The 22,838-nt window shown below is 41.7% G+C and overlaps 1 protein-coding gene across 14 annotated transcripts in view; it reads left to right on the forward strand.

The window, feature by feature from the left end:
• Positions 1-14,129, forward strand: part of DOCK10 (dedicator of cytokinesis 10) — a 255,238-nt gene extending 241,109 nt beyond the window's left edge. For 9 of the 14 annotated variants that reach the window (XM_032401125.1, XM_032401117.1, XM_032401121.1 and 6 more), the window contains 7 exons: positions 1,867-2,013; positions 5,183-5,393; positions 6,584-6,774; positions 8,688-8,788; positions 8,941-9,079; positions 10,359-10,434; positions 13,038-13,329. In XM_032401125.1, coding sequence (XP_032257016.1) covers positions 1,867-2,013; positions 5,183-5,393; positions 6,584-6,774; positions 8,688-8,788; positions 8,941-9,079; positions 10,359-10,434; positions 13,038-13,099 — 927 coding nt within the window. In that variant the 3' untranslated portion in view covers positions 13,100-13,329. Of the gene's footprint in view, positions 1-1,866; positions 2,014-5,182; positions 5,394-6,583; positions 6,775-8,687; positions 8,789-8,940; positions 9,080-10,358; positions 10,435-13,037 lie in introns of all 14 variants that reach the window. The other 5 variants (XM_032401129.1, XM_032401123.1, XM_032401126.1 and 2 more) reach the window with 3 other exon arrangements.
• Positions 14,130-22,838: the final 8,709 nt, after the last annotated feature.

A 22,838-nucleotide genomic window follows, 5' to 3' on the forward strand; every position in this document is an offset into this window, starting at 1 on the left:
GGAACTTGGAGACGTTTTTCTTATCGAAAAGGAAGTTGTAAATGTTGCTACGGCTCTTGCCCTGTGGGGGTTCTGGTTGATGCCCTCAGAAGCCGTCTCTCTCTCTCATGTGTCAGTCTGTCAATTTTAGCCACTAACTTCTGACCTTGAATCAGACAAATCTTCACAAAGACAGCAACGGAAAAATCACGGCAGGCAGGAAGTCCTGTGGGAACGGAGCCAGACCTCACTTAGCCCTACCAAGGCTTGAGGAGTGACAGCAAGCTGCTTTTCATGCTCTCGACACTCCAAGTCACTTCTTAAAGCAGTTTGGGGTCAGGGCCCTCGTATATTCAGCTGTGTTTGGTCTTGAACATTCTCAAAGAAATTGTTCAATAAAAAATCTTGATTAAAATCCGTGGAACCTTTTCCAGTTCTACCTGGTGCAAATATACCCTTTTAAGATGTATGCCCTCTGAGAACTATTCCATTCATCTGTGTACTCATTCGACAAATGTAGAGTGAAGTTCCTAAAGACCAGCACTGTGTTAAACACTGAATATGTGCTGTTGGACAAAGACCCTTCTCTGTCTTTAAAAAGCCCAAAGTCGATTTAGGAAATGCACGAGGAAACAGGCAACCACCTGCTTGACAAAACCTGTGCTGATGAACGTGCCTTGTTTGTCGTCTTCAGTTGCGCCCACTTATGATAGAAAGTACACTGCTCGCGGTGGTCACACCTTATACTTTGTAAGTATAAGGCCCCATACATATATGCCCTTTGATCATTATTCTTAGATCACCTCACATGAGCCAACAAGATAGCTTTAGAGCACTTTATCCATGTTTTTTTTTTACATATAATGAATATTTTTTTTAGTCACAAGTGATAAAAACAAAAAAAAGTATAGCTAAGATTCTTCCTGACCTCCAGAATCTTCACCTGGCACTCGAAACTGTTTTCACGAGGCAAATTCTGCAGCCAGGAGAAAACCGTATGTGCTTGGGTTCTTAACTCCCGACTTCATCTAGTATTCTGAGTTCACAAGTATTCCACAGGAAAGATGCATCTGTGTCTCTTCAAAAAGAAGGAGTTATGAAGACTGCCTCACTGAGTTATCCTCAGATAATAGAATCCTACCTTCCCCTGGTTTCAAATCAGACAACTACAATTAGTAGAGGCTAAAACCTATTTGCTCCTGGGGCGTAAAAACGATGGCATGGTTATTATTTTCAATCCCAATTGTAGCTTTGCAAAAATGTAAAAGATCTATTAGTAAAGTCAACTGAGTGATGAAATTGCATATGGTTGCATCGGGCCTCTGAAGACATATTACAGTTATTTTTAAAATAGCAGTATTTGGGAGCATACCATATGTCATTTCTGTGGTGACAACGATCCAAAGTATGGTGCCTTCACATCGAACACGATGCGGGATGCATAGCAACGCGTAGCTCTAGATACCTTTACATGACATGCAGAGTTTCCTGTGCTAGTTTCAAAGACGTGCAGAAAACCTTATTTAAAAAGGCCAAAAATTACTCCAGACCCTGTGTTCTACCCAAGGCTGCCACATGAGGGCATTCTTCTCCCAAAATATATGCAAGCAGGTCTTACCACTGATTTCTACAAACAGAGAAAATATGTGTAAGATTATCTCATAAGGGTCTTTGGCCTGGTTGGGAGTGTTTCATTAACGACTGATTCTAACATGAGATTTTGTTTTCTTTACTTGACATTTTCTCTGATTGTGAATTTTATAGGGTGCTAATCAATGGCTTGGATGACGAGAGACTGGATGTATTGTTAAAGAGTTTTTGTTTTGTTTGTGATTTGCAATTCGAGTTCCCTGATAAAGTTGGTGGTTCCTTACGTCTCTCCCATAGGGCTTTTTTGAAGAGGAGGAAGGTAAAGAGTATATTTATAAAGAGCCTAAGCTGACAGGCCTCTCTGAGATTTCCCAAAGACTGCTCAAGCTCTATGCAGATAAATTCGGAGCAGACAATGTGAAGATAATCCAGGATTCCAACAAGGTAAAGGAAAATCAGTATTTACGCAAATGTGAGGAATTGACTTAATTTTTTTTATTTTTTAACTATATTTGTTAAAGTTTTCATTTTCTGCCTGACTGTGCAAAGTAAAGCACCTCAACTATTTTGGATGTTTTGTTTGTTTGTTTATTGGCTGGTTGATTAGTGATTTCTTTTTCTTTTGTCAATAAAGTTATACATGTTTATTCGAGTAACTTTTAGGTAATCTTAGAAACAATTTACTGAATTCTCTACTTCTGCCATAGGTTATTTGCATTTGAATAGCAATCTAAGGGTTAAAGCTACTGGGCCCAATGTTGGAGTTGGAAGAAACAGCAAAACATATTTATTCAGTCAGGAGTCATACCAATTTTGAAATTGTCCTCTGTGACAGTGGCAGACTTGTATTAACCTGCGAACATTTATTTTACTTCCTCATGGCTCCATGAAGCAAGGACTTACATCCTCTGGTTAGATTACTGCAAATCTTCTAATATGCTTTCATTCATTTAGCCAACTTTTATCAAGTACCTACTGCATGCCAGGCCCAGAACTAGGAGCTAGAACACATGGAGTCTCTTCCTTTCAGAGCTCATAGTTCACATGGGGTTAAGAAGAGAAGGATACAGGACACCTGGGTGGTTCAGTTGGTTAAGCGTCTGCCTTGGTCTCAGGTCATGATCTCCGCGTGGGCCCCCTGCTCAGCGGGGAGCCTGCTTCTCCCTCTTCCTCTGCCCACCCCCCACTCGTGTTCTCTCTTGCTCATTCTGCTCTGTCTCTCAAATAAATAAATAATGTTAAAAAAAAAAAGAAGAAGAAGAAGAGAAGGATACATGCAAACAGTTAATTAAATAGAGTCCAGTGAAGTACCACAGGAGACATGGTCCAAGTCACACGGCGAAAGCTCAGGGCTCCCTGAACAGCTCATTCGTGGCTGGGCAATGCTCCACAGAGAATGTTTGCTCTGGGAATTGCGGAGTGAGAAGGTGTTTGCTGGAAGCAAAGGGTGTTCTGAGAAGCTCGGCACAGGGGATGCCAAGGAGGAATGGAAGGGGGAGGTGTGTTCAGAGCGTGGCAGATCTTAGAAACACAGGGTGGATAGAAGAGGGTGGCAGAGCGAGGGAGCCGGAAAAGCTGATTTCTGACCAAGTGTACAGGCTGCTCCTGGCCACAAAAGAAAAGGTCTTTTTCCCCCGTCCTCTTTTACGTAATTCATATTTGGAGGGGTCTGGGCCTGAGACTGCTGGGCCTGGGCAGAAGTTGTGACAATGTGCTCATCATTCTCCCCCTTAGCTGGAAAGGTACAATCCCCTTCCCCGTGAAGGTGGACAGAACTGGAACCACCCTCACGGTGGCTCTCCTAAATAGGAAGCACAGACAGAGTTCCTAGTGGGATGAGAAAAATGTCGAATTTGGTGTCAGACCACCGGAGTCTTCATTCCACCAGAATACCACCTATCAGCTGGTGATCCCTCTTGGAGAAACTGAGTGGCCACTCTGAATCTCCTTTCTTTTTGTTTTTTTAAATCCGTAAAGTGGTTACAATTATCTTACAATGTATTTATCTACAGTGCATCTATCTACAATCATCTTACAGTATAATTTTTAGGAGCATTACAAAGAAGTTCTCGAGCTTCCTCAAATCTCTGGAATCAGATAGGCAGTGAGTGGGTAAACAGATGGAGAAAGCTGGAGGAAGTTGGAAAATTCTTCCAGAAATCATTAGAAAAGAGGCTGAGTCTCATCTCTTCCACCCTTGAAAAACAGCAAGAGCCATTCCCTGGCTGTTCTTGGGGACCCCAACCTGCCTTCCTTGCTGTTTGAGAAGCCTATTCACCAAAGCAGAGTTAGTAAAGAAACTATCTAGGACGATTTATTGCAGATAAAAGAATTAGAGAAAAAGAGCCTAAGCTGACAGGCCTCTCTGAGATTTCCCAAAGACTGGGACATAAAAATATTGGCACTCATTAGATAGGCAAATCAGTTAATCCCCTAAACAAAGAACCTCCTTCCACATTACAAGCCCAGAGCCCATGGCCCCAGTCTAGATACAAGGCTGAATTCTAGAGGGACCAAGAGATACATTTCTTTTTTTTTTTTTAATACTTGTTTCAAAATACTTTTTTTTTTATTAGGTTATGTTAATCACCATACATTACATCATTAGTTTTTGATGTAGTGTTCCATGATTCATTGTTTGCGTATAACACCCAGTGCTCCATGCAGTACCTGCCCTCCTTAATACCCATCACCAGGCTAACCCATCCCCCCACCCCCCTCCCCTCTAGAACCCTCAGTTTGTTTCTCAGAGCCCATAGTTTCTCATGGTTCGTCTCCCCCTCCAATTTCCCCCCTTCATTCTTCCCTTCCTGCTATCTTTTTTTTTTTAACATATAATGTATTATTTGTTTCAGAGGTACAGGTCTGTGATTCAACAGTCTTACACAATTCACAGCGCTCACCATAGCACATACCCTCCCCAATGTCTATCACCCAGCCACCCCATCCCTCCCACCCCCCACCACTCCAGCAACCTAAGAGATATATTTCTACTCTCAAGAAGCTTGTATTCTATGAAGGGGGGGAAATCGGAGGGGGAGAAGAACCATGAGAGACGATGGACTCTGAAAAACAAACTGAGGGTTCTAGAGGGGAGGGGGGTGGGAGGATGGGTTAGCCTGGTGATGGGTATTGAGGAGGGCACGTTCTGCATGGAGCACTGGGTGTTATGCACAAACAATGAATCATGGAACACTATATCTAAAACTAATGATGTAATGTATGGGGATTAACATAATAAAAAAAATCACATTAAAAAAAAAAGAAGCTTGTATTCTAGACAAAGGTAAGGGGCATTCATTCCAGAAGAGAAAGAAGATCAAAGATTAAATGATATGCCCTAGGCAGGTACTTAGGTTTCCAAGAACCTCAGCTCCTTGGAGGGCTGGCTCCAATCCTACCTCTGCCGCCGTCTTGACCACGGTCCAGCCAAGTTCCCCTTCCTGTCGCTTCAGTTCACCCAGCTCTGAAATGATCCGATCGCCTATCTTTCCCCAAGGGAACAGGGACAGGCCCCTCGGGATGCCAGCTGGGGGAACGCAGAGCTTCCTGCTTGCTTCCCGGAGCACCTGGGGCTCACCACTCCTTCTTCCTGCATACTGTGTTAACCCAGGTAAACCCCAAGGATTTGGACCCCAAGTATGCCTACATCCAGGTGACCTATGTCACGCCGTTCTTTGAGGAAAAGGAAATCGAGGACCGGAAGACGGATTTCGAAATGCACCACAACATCAACCGCTTCGTCTTCGAGACGCCCTTCACACTGTCGGGCAAGAAGCATGGCGGGGTGGAGGAGCAGTGCAAGCGGCGCACGGTCCTGACCAGTAAGTGCCGGCCGCCGTGCGCATCCCTCTCTTCCGGGGGCCTGGTGGCTCTCGCGGGGTTTCAGGCTGGCCAACAAGTACCCAGGACTGGTTAACAGAAATGTTTGCCAGGAAGCCCTGCTTTCCCCTCCCTTGGGAAGTCGAGAAGAGACATTCTCAGTAGAGTTACTTGATGCACCTCTTCCCTTTAGACGTTCCGACCGTCAAGGTCATGGTGTCCGCATCCTGGGAACTTCCCGCTGCTCTCTCCCTGAGCCTGCCCCCAGTTACTTCAGGGTTAGCAGCTCACAGAATTGTGTGCTTTGGGGCCAGCTTCTAAACCACTCTGGAATTCAGGCTTCTCGTGTGTAAACTGAAGGCAGGGGATGACCTCCCACATCCCTTCCAATACCGTCTAGATCTGTTCTATGAGCTGGTCATCCTTTCGCGCATTCAGCAAACATGCCATGAGGGCCTGCGAGGTGCTGGGCACTCTTCTGGGAATTTAAATAAATGAACCACGAGTCTTGCCCTCAAGGTGGTCATGGTCTGGTAGGAGAAAGCCAAGTAAAGCAAGAAATCCAGGTGAGCATAGCATGAGAAAGAAAATGGGAAGGCACGGGAAATCGGCCTGGGGTGGGGTAGGGGGGCTCCTAAAGCAGACCAAAGAGAAAGATGAGCAAAGGTGTTCTGGATGAATCTTGAGAGATGAGCAGTCCTGGATTGTGCCATAGATACAAGAATAGCAGTGACCCAAATCATAGGAAATATTCATCTTCGGTAAACTCTTCCAGAATATTTATCATCAAAAAGTTAGAACAAAGCTATTATATTATAAGCTATTGAGTATACATTTAAGCATTATTTAGTGTGGTTTAGTATTGTTTTTATTTGAATTATAAGTGGGGGGGCGGAGCTATAATCTTTCCAGTGTTTCGAGACTCGAAAGGCCTTAACCCAGCCCCGAGATGAGGATTTGTTGGCTAGCTGAATGTGGAAAAGCAAGCCAGGCGACAGTAGCTGGGCCCAAAGCTAAGAGATGTGAGACACCATGATACACCGGAGGAAAATAACTCACATATACAGAAACCATGCAGGGTGGAAGGTGCTGTGTGCAAAGAAAAAAAAAGAGAATATCATCTAGACCTTCAGGGGCACCCCGGACTCACTAACCCTCAACCTTTACATTCTCCTGCATTGCTTTTGTGCAGCGAGTCACTTGTTCCCATATGTGAAGAAGAGAATACAAGTCATAAGCCAGTCGAGCACAGAACTGAATCCTATCGAAGTGGCGATTGATGAGATGTCCAAGAAAGTTTCTGAGCTTAACCAGCTTTGCACGATGGACGAGGTGGACATGATCAGACTGCAGCTCAAAGTCCAAGGAAGTGTCAGCGTGAAGGTAGGCACGTTCAGAGTGGAGACGTACTTGGTATAAAGTGGAACCTGGTATAAAACGCCCTAGAAATTTTTTACAAAGGGGATAAGAGACACTGTTCTCTGTGTGCTACCATCCAGCTACTTTATCTGAGTCTTTAAAATCTTGTTTCGCTGTAAATACACATGGATGGTGCCAAACACCAGGAGATAACCTTTTTTTTTTTTTTTTTAGCCGAAATAAAATTTCTTCATCCTCAATCCTCTCCCATCTTCTCTGGATAAACTACGTTCTATATTCTAAAATCTAACCAATGAATTAATTGTTAATAATAATCAATTATTATTAATTGAATAATAAATATGGCTCTTCCATAAATATCTGTCAGTAAGAGCCTTATGAAAGTGTTCAAAAACAAAATTTTTAAAAATGTGTATTAGTTCATAAGATGTGTGTTGGGATTTATCTGACTATCAGAGGCCTGAGAAGAAGCAGATGGCCTGCTCGCAGTGGTTGATTAAAGAAAATATAACAAACAGACTGTTTGCAAAAGCATAAGCAGTATTTAGGAAAACCAACAAGGTGGGCGCAGAAGCTAGCAAGAATGTTACCCCCTGAACACTGAGGGGAGAGAAGAGTGAATGGAAGCACAGAGAGAGCTGGGAGAGCCAGCTGCTGAGACAGACAGGCATGCCTCTGCTAGATAGAGGACCACAAGGAGGAAACCCTGGGGCCAAAAAGACCCTGACCAGCTGAGACTAGGGAGAGACAGGTGAGGCACTCACCTTGGGCACAGAATTTAAGTGGGCATCAAAAGGCTCAGTACCCAAGATAAAATAATATTAATGCAGTATTTTTTAAAAATAAAAAAATAATGCCAAAAATTTATAATGAACCAAGTGTTCACATTTTAAATAAAGGCAGGCCAGTAACCATGCCATGTGGAACTACACTGGAGCCCAAGGCAAAAGGAAAAATCGGTAATGCTGATCCTGATATTGACCTGCTACCTCCCTCTCGTTTTTCCCCCATGGCTGACTCAAAATAGTAATAATAATAAATCTTTTAAAGCCAGAAGGCAAAAGAATCATTCTTATACTCCAGACAAAACAGCTTCATTCAGCACATAGCTGTGTCGAGGAAAGTGGACTCTGGATCTGGAGAAGCAGAGGAGAGTATCCATAACGTTTACTCATCCTACCATGCGGGCGATCCCTGGCCCGCAAGGGCATGTGAAGACAGCTCCAATACAGTATTAGCTTCCTTCTGTGACCTTATTCCTTCCAAGCCCCACAGTCACAGTAAAAGGCTATAAACTCTAAAGAATATGGACTCCTTCACGAGTGTGAGCCTACTCATGTGTGTGCGCGTGAACGGGACCTGGCATTGTGCATTCATTCAGCAAATCTGATAAATTCATCCTCCGGCCAGAATCTAGGCCGGACTGCCAAATGCAATACAGCCAAACAGTGTTTCCTGGGGCGGCGCATACACCATCACCACCGTGGAATGTCTCTTACTAATAGATCCGCGTTCACTGTCTGGTGAATAGAAAAAAAAAAAGTAGCACATCAAACAGTTGATTTCACAGATGTTAAAATAAAATGTATTTCAGTAAATAAAAATGAGTCTAGTTTTCAAAGATAGTGCAAAAATAACGGGGCAAGCCGAGTGCAGATATGACAAAAATGTGAAACTATGGGCAAGTGACAGTTTGCGAAGGGTGACCGTGGAGTACAGCTCTCAGATGCGTCCTTCCGCAGCTTACTGACTCCTGAGTCGGGGGACAGCAGGTAAGAGAGCACATCAGTAGATCACCGGGCTCTGTGAGAGGATTTGGGTGCTGTGGGATTGGTGCTACTCCTTCCTGTGGTGGAGAAGGCGCCATCCACGGAAGAGATGGCATCTTCCTCAGCCAATTCTCTTCTCCCCAATAGGTTAATGCTGGGCCAATGGCCTACGCACGAGCTTTTCTTGAAGAAACCAATGCAAAGAGGTACCCTGACAACCAAGTAAAACTTTTGAAGGAAATCTTCAGGTAAGTTTTTCTGTGTTGGAATGTTCTGGAGCGCCTTCAGGCAGGAGCCGCCTGAGCTCACCTCCTCCAGGGAGCAGACTCTCTCCGCAGCCTGACTTGGAGCCGCCCCTGTCTACAGCTGATTGGTAATTTGTTTTTTGCTGTCACTAAAGGCAGTTTGCAGATGCATGTGGGCAGGCCCTTGATGTGAACGAGCGGCTCATCAAGGAGGATCAGCTGGAGTACCAGGAAGAACTGAGGTCCCATTATAAGGACATGCTCAGTGAACTCTCCACAGTCATGAATGAGCAGGTAAGACTTGGCTTGAGGTGGCCCAAGCTGCCGGTGCATAGAAACTGTTCATTCTATCCCCAGTGCCAGAAGGACTGTAAATGTCTCTTCTCTTACATGAACACCATGAGCGCGGAGTTGCTCACTCCTCCATGTACAACACCCTTTGCCTCTCAAAGCAGCAATCAGGTTGGGGAAAAAAATCTATAGAAAAAAAAAAAAAAGATGAGAATCCAGGTAATTTCCAACGTTTTCAGTATGTTTATCCAAACCATATGAGCAGTTGGTTTTCTAGAATAGATAGAACCTTTTAGACACCAAGGAACACTGGGTGACATTCCACTAGGTTTGCTGCCTCTCCTTGTCACCCCTGATGTAGGACCTCACAAGGCCCTGGCTGTGAGGTGCAGCTCCACAGTCTGCCACCAGGGGTCTCTGCCCCATACTCAGGAAGAACACCAGGTCTAGGGTCACGGCTTTGTAAGGACGAGACTGCATCTACCCAGGCTGGGAATTCCTGAAGATGTGCAGAATTGGGTAAAACTTAATCCTCTACCCCACCAGCAGATCATCCATGCATCCAGCATGTTCCATAAGGCTGTGCACAAAATCTGGATATTCATTAATCACAGTACTTTTTGAGTTGCTGAGAATCAAGTGGTCAAAAGCCAAGGGCCACTCTTTGGCTTCCCAGCACCCATCAACTCTCGCACTCGACCTGGACATCTTACTACCCATGGTCTCCTCCAGGAGTAAGATGTGCTCTTTACAGAATAATTGAGCAGGAACATTTGAATAATCTAACAGTGCCTCATGCATAGTAGCCACTCATTAAAAATTAGTAGCCCTTCGTTTCTTTAAAGGGCCTAGCACTATCAACACTATTCACAAAGCATGAAATATATCCCATGCATGTTTTCTTCCAAGTGCATTTCTCATTGTTTCTCTTTTCTTCTTTTCCATCTCCTTTTACTCACATTTTAAACTCTCCAAAGTAGCTAGAGGAAGAAGTTGGTTAATTGATTTATGTTGGAGATCATTAATCTCCCCGGATAGGGTTCCTCAATGAGGGATTGTTATTAATGGTTTGGGATCATGAAGGGGTGATGGGAATTAAAAACTCAAGAGAGATGCCTCGATTGCATGGGGGTAATCATACATGTGAGAGTGAAACAAAAAGAACAAGCGATGGATCTTAAAGTTGGAAAAGGTGGTGAGGAAATGCTTGTTTCCAACTGTAAATTGCATCTGACCTTGAAACTTCAGGCGAAAAAATGCTTTTCTCTTTTTTTCCTGGCAGCTCTGTCGCGGTCCATGTCTGTACAGCTTCTGTTCCTCTGTGTCTAGTATTTCCCTCAGTACTATAAGCAAAAGTGGTATGTTTTTCTTTCCTTATGTCTACACTGTCCTTTGTGGCCTTTTGGTCTGCCTCTCTCTTCCTAGTTGTTCATATTCCCCCAGACACCTCCATAGTGGGGCTAGTGTTGTCTGAGTGTTTATTTAATTAGAACAACTTTATTTCCATTCAAGATAGGCTGATATGAAAAAGAAAAAAAAAGCCTGCTGATTAAAGTTAAAAGCTTACCTTTTATTTTTTTTAAGTAGGCTCCATGCCCAACATGGGGCTTTAACTCACAATCTTGTAATTGAGAGTTGCATGATCTACCAACTGAGCCAAACAGACACCCCAACAACTTAGCTTTTAAAAAGAAAATTCGTACTCTACCAATTTGTAAAATGTATTTGAGGTCAGTTGTATCCGAACCAAAGATTCAGTATACCTCAAATTGCAACAACAACAAAACAAAACAACAACAACAACAACAACAACAAAAATCTTTCACACAAAGATAAGAACCAGCTGATTAGGAGGAGAGAAAACTAATTTTTTTCCAGGAAAAAATTCCTTTACTAAAAAAAGCAAAGTTTGACTTTGTGTTCCTGGCAACTGATACAAAGAAAAGAAATGGATACAAAGAAACTGATACAAAGAAAAGAAACGGATGGATTGCACAGATCTTATTATTCAGTAAAAAACAGATCTGTTGGCAGGAAAGATAAACTTTCTCCTAGTCCTGAGGATTTGTCACATCAGTATTTATATATGGGACAATGACAACAACATACATGATAACTTCAAAAAAAGTTTTCCTTAAAAATTATTTACTCTATTATACGGGCATTCCACATTTCCACCTTAGATTAAAATTAGGACAAAGTATTAACTACTACCTCTGTAAAAGAGATTCCAGAGGAGAAACTAGTTAATAATCATCAATCATAAGTGTAAGTTTGTCCATAGCAAAACTATAAGATACCTAGAGTGAAATTAGCTATTTTCTTGACAACCATTGATAAGTGTTATTCGTTGGTTGTAATGAACAACTTCCTGAAATCAGAAAGAGCTAACCAATGATTAAGATCTGTAAAGTCCCTAGCATTTTAAAAAATGGGTGTTGTCTCAGTTCAGCTTTACAACAACAACAAAAAATTGTTTGCTTCTTTTCTCAATTTTATTAATGAAAAGGAATCTGGCCATAATGGTTGGGCTCCTCTAGTGGAGGGAAACGTAGTCAAATTTTAGCACAATCTTGTAATGCATGAATACATTCACATACCTTTATACTCATGACATGTTCTGGCAAAATTTACATATATACTTACAGTGAAGAGAGAAATTCTACTTGTAAAAATAGAAATAGTGTTAGAATAGATAGACGTAGAAATTTTTTAAAAATAGGAATAGAATTAATTATGCAATTTGCTCCAGGAGTGTCCAGAAAAGTCATAGCTAAGAGGATATCCTGAAGCCACCTGCTTAGTGAAAGAAACTTCAGTATACGGAAAGAGATGGAATAGGATAAAGTGGATGCTAGTGTGTAAAATGGAGATATTGGGAGGAAGCAGTTGGGGTGGCTAAAGTGACAGGCAAACAACTACCTTATATTATAGGCAGCCAGAATACCACACTAGTTTATATGTAGCCAAAAACATAAAAGCCTCCTTTGATGGAGGCCAAAATGGTGATACATGTAAATAACTGGATGAAACATAAATATAAGGCGCTCACTTGGAGTCTGTTTCAGCACTAACGCTGATAGCATGGCGAAATCAATGGCAGTAACGAATCTTAAATATAAAATACAGAGAAAGGATCGGATCCACACTGTTATGGTGCCAAGCAGGCAAGACGCAAAGGCATATCTCTCTGGGAGTTTCAGATACTCTGCGGACACATTATTTCCCAAATTATTTAAGCAGAACTTGTGGCATTGATCGTAAGGAGAATTTATTGGCAGTCTAGGATACCCAGATGCTTCGTGCTCTGTGCAAACAGAACTGTTAATCTGTCTTGGAGGAGGGTTAAAGCTAAACCATAGCAACATGTCAAGTAAGCGGGAAAATCTTCACAGCCAGAAATTTGAAATATTCATTAAGTCTCTTCTTTACAGAGATACACTTTAGAGATGCCTGGGGTTTCTACTGTTGTTATCGTATTTACATACCATTATTTGCACCTATATGACAGGAAGGTATCATTTAGACATGTTAATATTATTTTCAAAGTAAAATCAGGTCAAGGTGTATTTTTTTCTTATATTTCCATTAATGCAAACATTTAAATGAGCCTTCAGGTGTTTCACCTTTTGGGTATTTTGACAGTATAAATTGTAAACCTCTAGAATAAAATGAAATTCTGGAATTACTCAGCTACAATCATAAAGTCATTATTTATAAATTTATATCTGGTAGTTGAAGAGTACTGCAAAGCTATTTTAAAACTTGCCAAAATGCTTCTGACCTGGGCTTGGAAAAAAATTCCAGAACTACTCTGATAAGCTCATTTTCAACAACTCACAGTGTCCCTATGGGGAAGAAAGAAAGCACTGCTCTGGGTTTTAATTTTGTGCTTGGCAATATTAACATGAACCTCTGTATTTTCGTTTTGTTTTGTCGTGTTGCGTTTCATCCTGTGAAGATTACGTCCAGGGACGACCCGTCAAAGCGCGGAGCGGAACGAACCTGCCCTCCAGTCATTAGCAGGGTGGCTCCGGCTCTGCCCACCGTCTCCATCTCAGCCAGTGAGGAAGTTTGAGGGGGGGTCTGCTGCATCAGACACACCTCGAAGGGAACCTTCTGAATTTGCCGCTCAACTCGGGGAAGAGAAAGATTTAATTTATTTGAAGTTTTTATAGTGTTAATAATTTTTTACCTCGCCAGCTTGAGAATTTTGCCAGCCTCCAGTTTTGCACATTTCTTATGATTTGTTTTTTTTTTTTCTTGAGCAACGTTGATCAAGCCAAGCTGAATATTTGCCATGAAACTCCAATGAATGTGTAGCTCAAAAGCAAACCCTAAGTTTGCTGTCAGTTACAATATGTTCAATACCAAGTCCTAGTACACATATTTTAAAGGTCAAAGTGAATGTTTTTGTAACATTTAAGCACATTTCAAATGTAAATAGAAGATTGTAAAATATATGGTTTTTACCAAATTTAAAAGAACCTTTTTAGTTAATACTTATGACAGTGCTAAAATTGTATGAATAACATTTCAGATACCATTATATTAAAATATTTGTGTATGTGTACAAAAGTGTTGATAAATACTAATCTTTAAAGTTTGTGGAGTTTCTTTATTTGTAATATATGTGCTTTTAAAAGCAAAAGTGAAATTATGTAAGTATTTTGTTGTTAATAGAAATAAAAAATACAGTTACTTTGCATTTGGCTCCCTCTTGAAGAGTGGGTGAGTTGCTACTAAAAGTGGTTCATCGGACTGGACGTCTGCTGAAAGCAATCCTACTCTCACTACATATGGTGCCTCTTCAGGAATTTAAGAAAAGGACTCCCTCGGCTGGGCAGTTCCTCCAAAGATCAACTAGACAGGCCAGAGGTTTCCAAATCTGCATTAGTAGAATGACTGGGGAAGACAAAATGAATCAGAATCTTGAGGGTTGTGTTATTTAATAGGGCTCTTCACAAATATTCCATATAAACTCATGGTAGGATTGCATGTTCCTGCCTCTTTTGAAGTTAGACTCGGCCATGTCACTTGCTTTTGAAATGTGAGCAGAAGTGACATATGTCATTTTCAGGCAGGTACTTAAAAGCCAGTAAGTGGCTCTGCCCAGTCCCTTCACTGAAGCACCCACATGGAAATGAAGCCTCTATCAGTCTGAGTCCCCGAGTGACCACAGTGAGCGTAAACACACACACACACACACACACACACCACCACCACCACCACTACCACCACCCCTCCCCACTAACCTTGTCAACATAGTCTGAGTAATAAGTACATTTGGTTGTATTAAGGTCCCAAGATTCAGGGACTGTTTGTTACTACAACATTATGAGCTCATCCTGGATGAATCATGACTGATGCTCAACCACGTTTGGGAACCACTAACACATTTCACCTCTCTCCCCCAGCCAACACCGGCAGCTGTGCAGCTGAACTGAGCTGCCCCCAGATGCAGAAGGCAAGCTCTGGAATTAGCATTTTATATTCACACTCAGCAGCCATTCCAAAGGTCCAGCCTCCAATCAGGAGACTTTGGCTGAGTTCATCTTTCTCCTTCAAAAGTCCATTAGCCAGTGTCCACAGAGGGCCACAAAGGAAGGTAGAGCTTACAACACATATTTAAATACTGTGAACACAGAAGTGATAAAATGATATTTTAGATGAAAACTCTGATCACTCGAGATTCATGTAACTGCTCTTTTCTCAAATAAAGTCTACTGCTTTATTAAAAAAAAAAAAAAAAGCCCTGTGATGAGCTGACCTCTGATTCAAAGTATCACTCCCAGCTTCATTCTGATTCCAGCTCTCTGGGTATATGTCTGGCTGGGTTAAAATTTTGGTCCTCTCATCTAATTTCCTCATCATTACTGTCCCGAGAACTCAGGAAGACTCTGCCCCTGCCACTGTTCCCACCCAATTCCCAGCTTTAGTTTCAAGTCCTTAAGCCCATCCCAACCCATCCATCCCCCTTTCCCAAGGACACTGTCAGCAATGGCCTCCCTGTCCAAATCTGAAAATAAAATCTCTAAGGAAGTAATCGAAAATAATGGATCTTTGGGGCACCTGGGTGGCTAGTCCATTAAGTGTTCCAACTCTTGATTTCTACTCAGGTCATGATCTTGGGGTCCTGGGATCGAGCCCCTCGACAGGCTCTGAAGAGAGTCTGCTTGAGGATCCTCTCCCCTTCGGTCTGTCCCTCCCCCCTTACGCTTGTGCATGTGCACTCTCTCTCTCTCAAATAAATAAATCTTTAAAAAAAATAGATATTTTTACTCTTGTTAAATGCCAAATATTCTATGCACAAGCAGCAGTATGTTCAATGACTTCACTGTGGTTTTCCCCAAAGTAGTTCCTAGATCAAGTAGTTGAAGATTTTTTTTTTTTTTTGAGAGAAAGTGTGAGAGGGAGAGAGAGAGGCAGACTCCCCACTGAGCAGGGTGCCCAATCTGGGGCTAGATCCCAGGATCCCAAGATCATGACCTGAGCCAAAGGCAGACACTCAACTGACTGAGCCGCCCAGGCACCCCATAGAGCAAGTAACTCTAAAAACAATTGCTCTAGAAACAATGAACTGAGACCACTCTGCCTTAACAGCATTGAAACTCACCCTGCACAATCCCAGAGCCTTGTATTCCTTCCTTCTTTAGACCAGATGCATCAAACTGGCTTCTCAGAGACTGAAGCCAGCACACACGTTTTATCTGTGGCACACAGTGTCTTTAGGTTTTTTCAATTAGATATCAACCCTTAAATAATCAGAGACATAGAAAATTCCAGCTTCTTGGCATCTGTTAAAAAATCAGGCTCTCTGGCAATGCTGGATTCACATTCCCACATGACAACAATCAGTTAAAACTGAGGCACTGTTGACCCTTTACATGTGCCTTCCAGCTTGCCAGCATTGGCACCAGGCCCTGAATGACTTATGCCAGATCAGTCCTCTTATTTATATTTTCTGCCTAGACCTAGGCATGTGCAGACCCCTGTTAGACAAGCTTTTTATACGTAAGCATAGTGATCACTAGATGTGGACAGCAGATCATCTGTTTCAGAATTGGGCAGGACACAATTTAAAATGTGTATTTCCAAGCTCCATCAAACCTTCTGAAATAGAAACCCCTAGGAGCCATATCCAGCTCCTTGTGATTCTTAAGCACACCGGGGTATAAAACTACTGAGTCCTCTAATTAACTACCCCTAAAAATGTACTTTGCAGAAGATGATGTCTTGTAAACCAGTGACCTGATTTTCAGTTGCCAAGACACTGAATTCTTATTTTATATTCTTTTTATCTTTATATAACTTTTCTCAAAACAATCTACAGCATTTTACCCAAATTAATAACTCCTCAAAATAGGCTCAGTAAAGAAAAAAATGATCATAAATTTCACAGTTCTACAAATGGAAAGAATAAAAATAAGGCAAGTGGCATCATTTTCATTATTTACCCTGGAAAGTATCCAACACAGAATATATGGAGCTAGTGCTTGGGCTCAGTCCTGGCTCTGTCCACCATCCATTCATCATCCCACTCAGTAGCTAACTCTCTTTCCATTCTCATTTTATAGTGCGAAATTCCCAGCCTGTAAAAAAAAAATCAACGTGTCCTTGCATTTTTTATAATAATCACCTTACAAACAAGTGCCCGTTATCCAAACCCCCACAGTATGTCCCTATTTTAACTGTTCTCTTTCATTTAGAAACCAATACAAATGGGTCAATTAGCCTTTTTCCTTCAGAATGACATATAGTTTTCTGAAAAATGGAGAACAGGTTACAGGGAAGTATCAGCTTTCAAAACCCTGGACCCTGTTCTGCAAGATTTTACCATACTTGTTGACTGACTTTTCATCTTATAGTATAGTTGAACTCCAGAAATATAAAAAGAAAAGATATATATATATATATATAGATAGCTATATAGATATAGATATAGATATAGATATATAGTCAGTACTCTTATGACCAGTTAGGAAATGAAACAAATTTGAAAACAAATGTGACAAATGATCCCAAATCACACTTTAAATTTGTTCATATTACAAGTGGTCCCATATCCTCCACTCCTACATTTGTATCAGTGAGAAATTGTGTATATTTAAAAATAGATATTATATGCTGAAATGTGATATTTTGTTCAGAAAATGATGACGTACAGGCATGACTAATGTTCAAGATTCTCTGCAGGAAGCCCCTGGCCCTCCTCCTAGTTTCTTATCCTGCCTGTTTTCCTACACATACCCTTCACTTAGAGCCACAGTGTTCTGCTCACTTGGGAAAAAAAAAAAAGAAACCTATCTTGTGCCTCCTTCTGACAGAGAGATCCTTTCCCTTTTTTCCAACCACACAAATCCAACCCATAGACATCAGGACTAGATGAATTCATACCTGTGGCAGATGCTAGGATACTACACCAGCTCCATCCTTGAGGACTGAGACACCCATTCGGCCAGCTGCTGATACTCCTGGCAGCTAAAGGCTCTCAACTGAGTCTCTCTGGCCCAAGGTCACATCACCGCCCAGAGGAAGCTTACACTCAATGATTGGTTGATGGTGGAAACTGCAAAGGCCTGGCTTCCTTGGCCCAATTCAAGACAACTCTGAAAGGCCACCTCGGTTCCCCAGCTCCTAAATGAGAGGCCATTTGCAACTACATCACACTTGAGCAACCCCCTCTGCCCACTCATCCTCTGAAGAGGATTTCCAAGAGGCACTGATTCTCAATACATTTCCTGCATGTACACCTCCACATAGACTCTGTTTCTTTGGGAATGGATCAAGTCAACAGCTTCCCAGAAGCTTTGCTTATAATCCTTATTCATCTGGATTTTCTCATCCTCTGCCCTTCATTGGCCATATTACCTTTAATCTCCCATTTTCCTTTTCTTAATTGTGTTGTCAGTTATCATTTCATGTGTCCGTGTGTTCTTCCCAACCATGTCATGCCTTCCTTGAAAGCACATTGTGTTTTAATCTTCTTTGTGGTCTTGGCAGTTCAAATTACTGACCTGAACTTCAGAGTTTTGGAGCCCAGTTCTCAAACTTCTGTTGGGATGAAGCAGTTCCAGAAAAAATGCTAGGGCAGGGAATGGGGAGCAGAGGGACAAAGAGCAGATTGTGGAAAGATGGGTTTGAGGCCAGAAGTCATTGTAGAAACAAGTGTCTTCAAATCTCTTTTTTAAGGGAATATTTTTTAAAATATCAGAGTTTACTGCTTTCTGGTTTCTTTTCAGTTCTCAGCCTCAGCAGGGATTTGCTACTAAAGTATTTGGCACTAAATACATATACACATAGGAACAAATTTAGGCAAAATTATTAATGACATGATGTTTTCATTTGGAAGCTTCCCAGCTCATCTTTGCTTCCAGTTCCCTTAGATTCCCATGCCCTCCCCATCAGCCATTCACCCAATGTTGCCTCACTGTAGTCTCTACACTAGCCCTCCACCCAGCCCTATCTTCCTTAGGTAGAAAACCCACACCTTCCCTGTCTGTGCTTGCCTTCTTTCCAAATGGGTTCCGATTCAAATGCCAATTCCAATCAAAGGTAGGTTGTTGCCTGGAATGCTGGGTTGGGGAGGATTATGTGAGGCCAGCTCTGCTCCCAGAAGGTATGAGCCACTAGCTACGTGCTGGGCATGGGAGCTAGGAATGGCAGCCTACCTGCTGTGTCTTTGCCATCCGTGAGTGAACCCCGCTCAAAGGCTAACATCAAGTTATCTCAAGCTATAGTGCCACTGACTGATTTTAGGTGAGAGTGCTATGGTTTCCTAGGAAAATTAATATCCTCAAACAACAATCTTTAACCCAAGAAAGTGAAATTCTAAATGTTGGAATTGTAGGTCTTCAGATATTCTACCACTAAAGCTCTTCCTCAACCCACATCCCTCTCTGCCCTGTTACTGCGTAGACAGTCATCTCTTCCATGTAGGCTGAACTCATCCCTGAACATATTCAGTTAAATCAGATCTAGGTGAAACGGTACATGAGTTACAAAGAACCATACCTGCTAATTGCCTGAAGCCTCAACTAGGTATATCTTTGGGACAATCACTTAAACTCTTAAGAGAAAGACATGATTACCCCGAGCAAGTTGTTATGAAAGTTAAAGAATAAAATAGATGTGTGGGTACTTTGTTGAGTGTTATACATATATGTCTTATGCTAGTCGCTAATTGAAAATTGTCAATTATCAATCCTACCAACTCACTCTATCTTCCTGCCTCATCCCAGTGCAATCAGTATCTGATTCTTCTGATTCTCAGACAGCATTCAAGGTATGATGGTTATTGAGAGGGTCACAGGTGGATAATGCCAATGAAGAAGCTTGAAAACAAGAGAGAGTTTATGGGGGATACTGAATTTTTTAAGAGGGTGAAAAGCAGTTTAAGACATCATAAGAGCTGACATTTGAGAGTCCCCTTGACATGTCCTTTGCAGCTCCACCATGGTTATGTCCTGAGAATAATGAGAATATCCATGGTCTACTTAAAGAACACAGTCCCATCCTGGCCAGGAGCACATTTGCCTGAGACAGATCATGCTAAGTGTTGATTTGCCTATGGGCACAGGAGAGAAGCAGCTATGATTGGGGAGCAGATAGGCAGATAAACAAGTTTGGGTTCAAAACCTGGGTGATTAGGTGTTATGAGTAAATTACGGAGATGAGAAGACATCAATCAAAGAGAGAAATTCCCATGAAAGCTCTAAACTCTTTTGCCTTCCCCTTGCCCCTTGATATTACTGTAGGGAATGCATGTGCTTGGGGATGGAAAGGAAAGGAAGAATAATTTGATAGAATGATCATAAATCACAAGTCTCAAGAGAAATGCTATAGTGAGCACATAAAGTTGATCTTACAGGAATAAGGAGTGAAAGATAGATCAAAACATGCCCAAATGGGGTTCATGAAGGTCACTTAGAGAAGGTAATGGTGATTAAGCTTGAGTAATTGCACAAAGGTTTACAAAGAATAGCTTTAAATAACACTAATGTCAAGGATTCTCCAGAGGAATCTGCTTGCAATTTTCTTACATCATTAATATTAATATCCAACTGTAAAGTCATTTTTTCTTGGATATATTCCTAATGTATAAAGGATATTTGCTTTTGAAGCTGATGACTTTGTATTTCATCAAAAGCACTACAACTGTAACTACTAAACCCAGTTTTTAAGTTATAAATAAGATAGTGAGTGATAGTTGCAGGATATTTTATTGAACAGAATGGCTCACTGACCAAGGAAGTTTGTTCCATAATACTGGCATGGAGGTTAGTAAGTCCTTTTGGACTTCTAAGAGACTCATCTTGTGCATTGATATTTTTCCCTTTGAACGAGCAATTTAAAAATAAAATAAAATCATGGTAAAGTTCTAGAAACCAATTTAAATCATTTTTTTAAAACAGGAATTTTTACTTTTTAAGAAAAGTCAAGTAAACGAGAAATCTAGCCAGGAAGGCTCTGGAGTGTTCTTTGAAAATATTTCCTAGCTGTGACCCAAGGCCATGGCAGAGGCCTTTTTACCACCTTAGCTCAAAAATATCCCATTGGATCCAGAGAGTCAAATGGCCCATCACATTCTGTGGAGTGGTTTTCAAAGTTCAGACTCCTGAACAGCTGAGCAAAGTAGACATTGACTCTCTTAGGTTTATTGAATTAGTTATTCCTAAGCTAGAGTACTGGGGAAGTACCTGGCCCCTCACTCTGCCTTTAACATTTAGAAGAGCTGAAAATAGGATTCCTTTCTAGAAAGAAACTGTTCCCATCAGGATTTTAAGCTTGAGAGTTGCAAATGATGATGCAAAACAATCTTTCCTCTACCTTTAAGGGGCCTTGGTTCAGATACCACGGATATTTATAGTTACTCCTGGACAAAGTGGAGAAAAAACAATAACAGGCTTATGAAACCAGTATTCACTGCCTCCTAGAATGTAATTGGTTTGTGTAACTGTGTTAACAGAGCTTCTCTCCCTGTCTTTTTTTCCTATGTTACTGTTGGTCCTGCTTGGAATGAGTCAGAGCCCCAAGAGGGGATGGGTAGGTTCCACTCCCCAGAAATGGGGATTTCCTAACATCATACATTTGGCAAGAAGGAAATGAGATGTTTAAAAAATGCATGAAACACAAATGAGTCTAGTCCAGCAAAGTAAGCCAACACTTTCCTGACTCCCAGGCAGATCACCAGTCCTCCGGAGTCTGAGGTTTTCCATTTGCAAAAGCTCCCATACGATGAGGCATCTGTTTGTTGCTGGAGGATATCATGGCAACATTATTTTATACCTCTCAAAATAACTTCCATTTGGCATTATTCATAAATACATCATTAGAAGTTGGATTTTCAAATCAAGCTATCAGTAAGATAACAAGATGCCTTAATTTGAACAATGGGTTTTAATGTTTTGGTTACTATCGATTTTTCTAGTCCTATCAAACGTGCAGCTTTTCTACTCCTTTCAAGACAAACTGAGAAAGAGTGACTTTGGCAAAAAGACAGGGCTCCCAGAGGACTCTGCAGCTGCAATCCATTCCCTCTTCTGGAAGCCATAGAAATAACTCATGGTTGGAGTTACTGAAAATTGTTCCAGGCTTTCACCTCAGAAATAGCCTTGAGTGCAGTGAAAACTATGCTTTACTTTCTAATTCATTTCATCCCTTCATCGGAATTAGCAACTTCTTAGATTATGTATTTATCATATCATATCAGATGATGTGTTCTTCGAAGTCTAAAGGTTAGCATATTCTCCTTTTTTAAATTAAGAAGTAACATTCTCCTTGTCAGAATTGCCCACTTATATTTTCTGTACGTGACATCTTAACATTTGAATATGCAATTAAAATCAGATCTGAAAGACTTCCTGTGGCAATCTATTGCCATTGGTCAAGGACAAACACCTTCTCCTGGTCTCACACAGCTAAGATGTTGCACGGTTCAAGAGAAATGAAAAGAGAACTTCATAGAAGAAGACGGAAAACAAATAGCTGAATCGAAGCATGAAGATAAAGATGACATCTTGCATGCTTCTGCAGTCCAGAGTCCTAGCGAAGTCCATGGCATAAAGAAGGGTCTCGATCAACTCGCTGGATGCATGGGTGAATGAATGAATGAATGAATGAAACAAAAAAGCTATCAAAGTTAGACTTCCTTGAGCAATTTCTTACCCACTAATGACTCTAATTTTCCATTGGAGGGGGAAAGTATTAAATCGGAATGGCATAGTGGTTTTAGCCTGGGCTTTCGAGCAGATCTAAAACCCCAGCTCCACCACTAATCACCTGTGTGATGTTGCGTGAGTATCCTTACTGAGCCTCAGCTTCATTGTCTGTAAAATGGTCATGATGAATACACTGATTTCATGGGGTTGTGAAGAGGAAAAAGTGAAATAAAGAACAGAGGGGCGCCTGGGTGGCTCAGTCGTTAAGCGTCTGCCTTCGGCTCAGGTCATGATCCCAGGGTCCTGGGATCGAACCCCCTATTGGGCTCCCTGCTCGGCGGAGAGTCTGCTTCTCCCTCTCCCACTCCCCCTGCTTGTGTTTCCTCTCTTACTATGTCTCTCTCTGTCAAATAAACAAAATCTTAAAAAAAGAAAAAGAAAGAAAGAAAGAACAGAAACAGTAGCACACAGCCTGGGAATAAGAAGCCCTGTGAGATGCCTAGGTGGCTCAGTTGGTTAAGCGACTGTCTTCGGCTCACCTCATGATCCTGGAGTCCCGGGATCGAGTCCCGCATCGGGCTCCCCACTCAGCGGGGAGTCTG

This window comes from Phoca vitulina, unplaced genomic scaffold (genome assembly GCF_004348235.1).
Source record: "Phoca vitulina isolate PV1807 unplaced genomic scaffold, GSC_HSeal_1.0 scaffold1, whole genome shotgun sequence".
Taxonomy (NCBI): domain Eukaryota; kingdom Metazoa; phylum Chordata; class Mammalia; order Carnivora; family Phocidae; genus Phoca; species Phoca vitulina.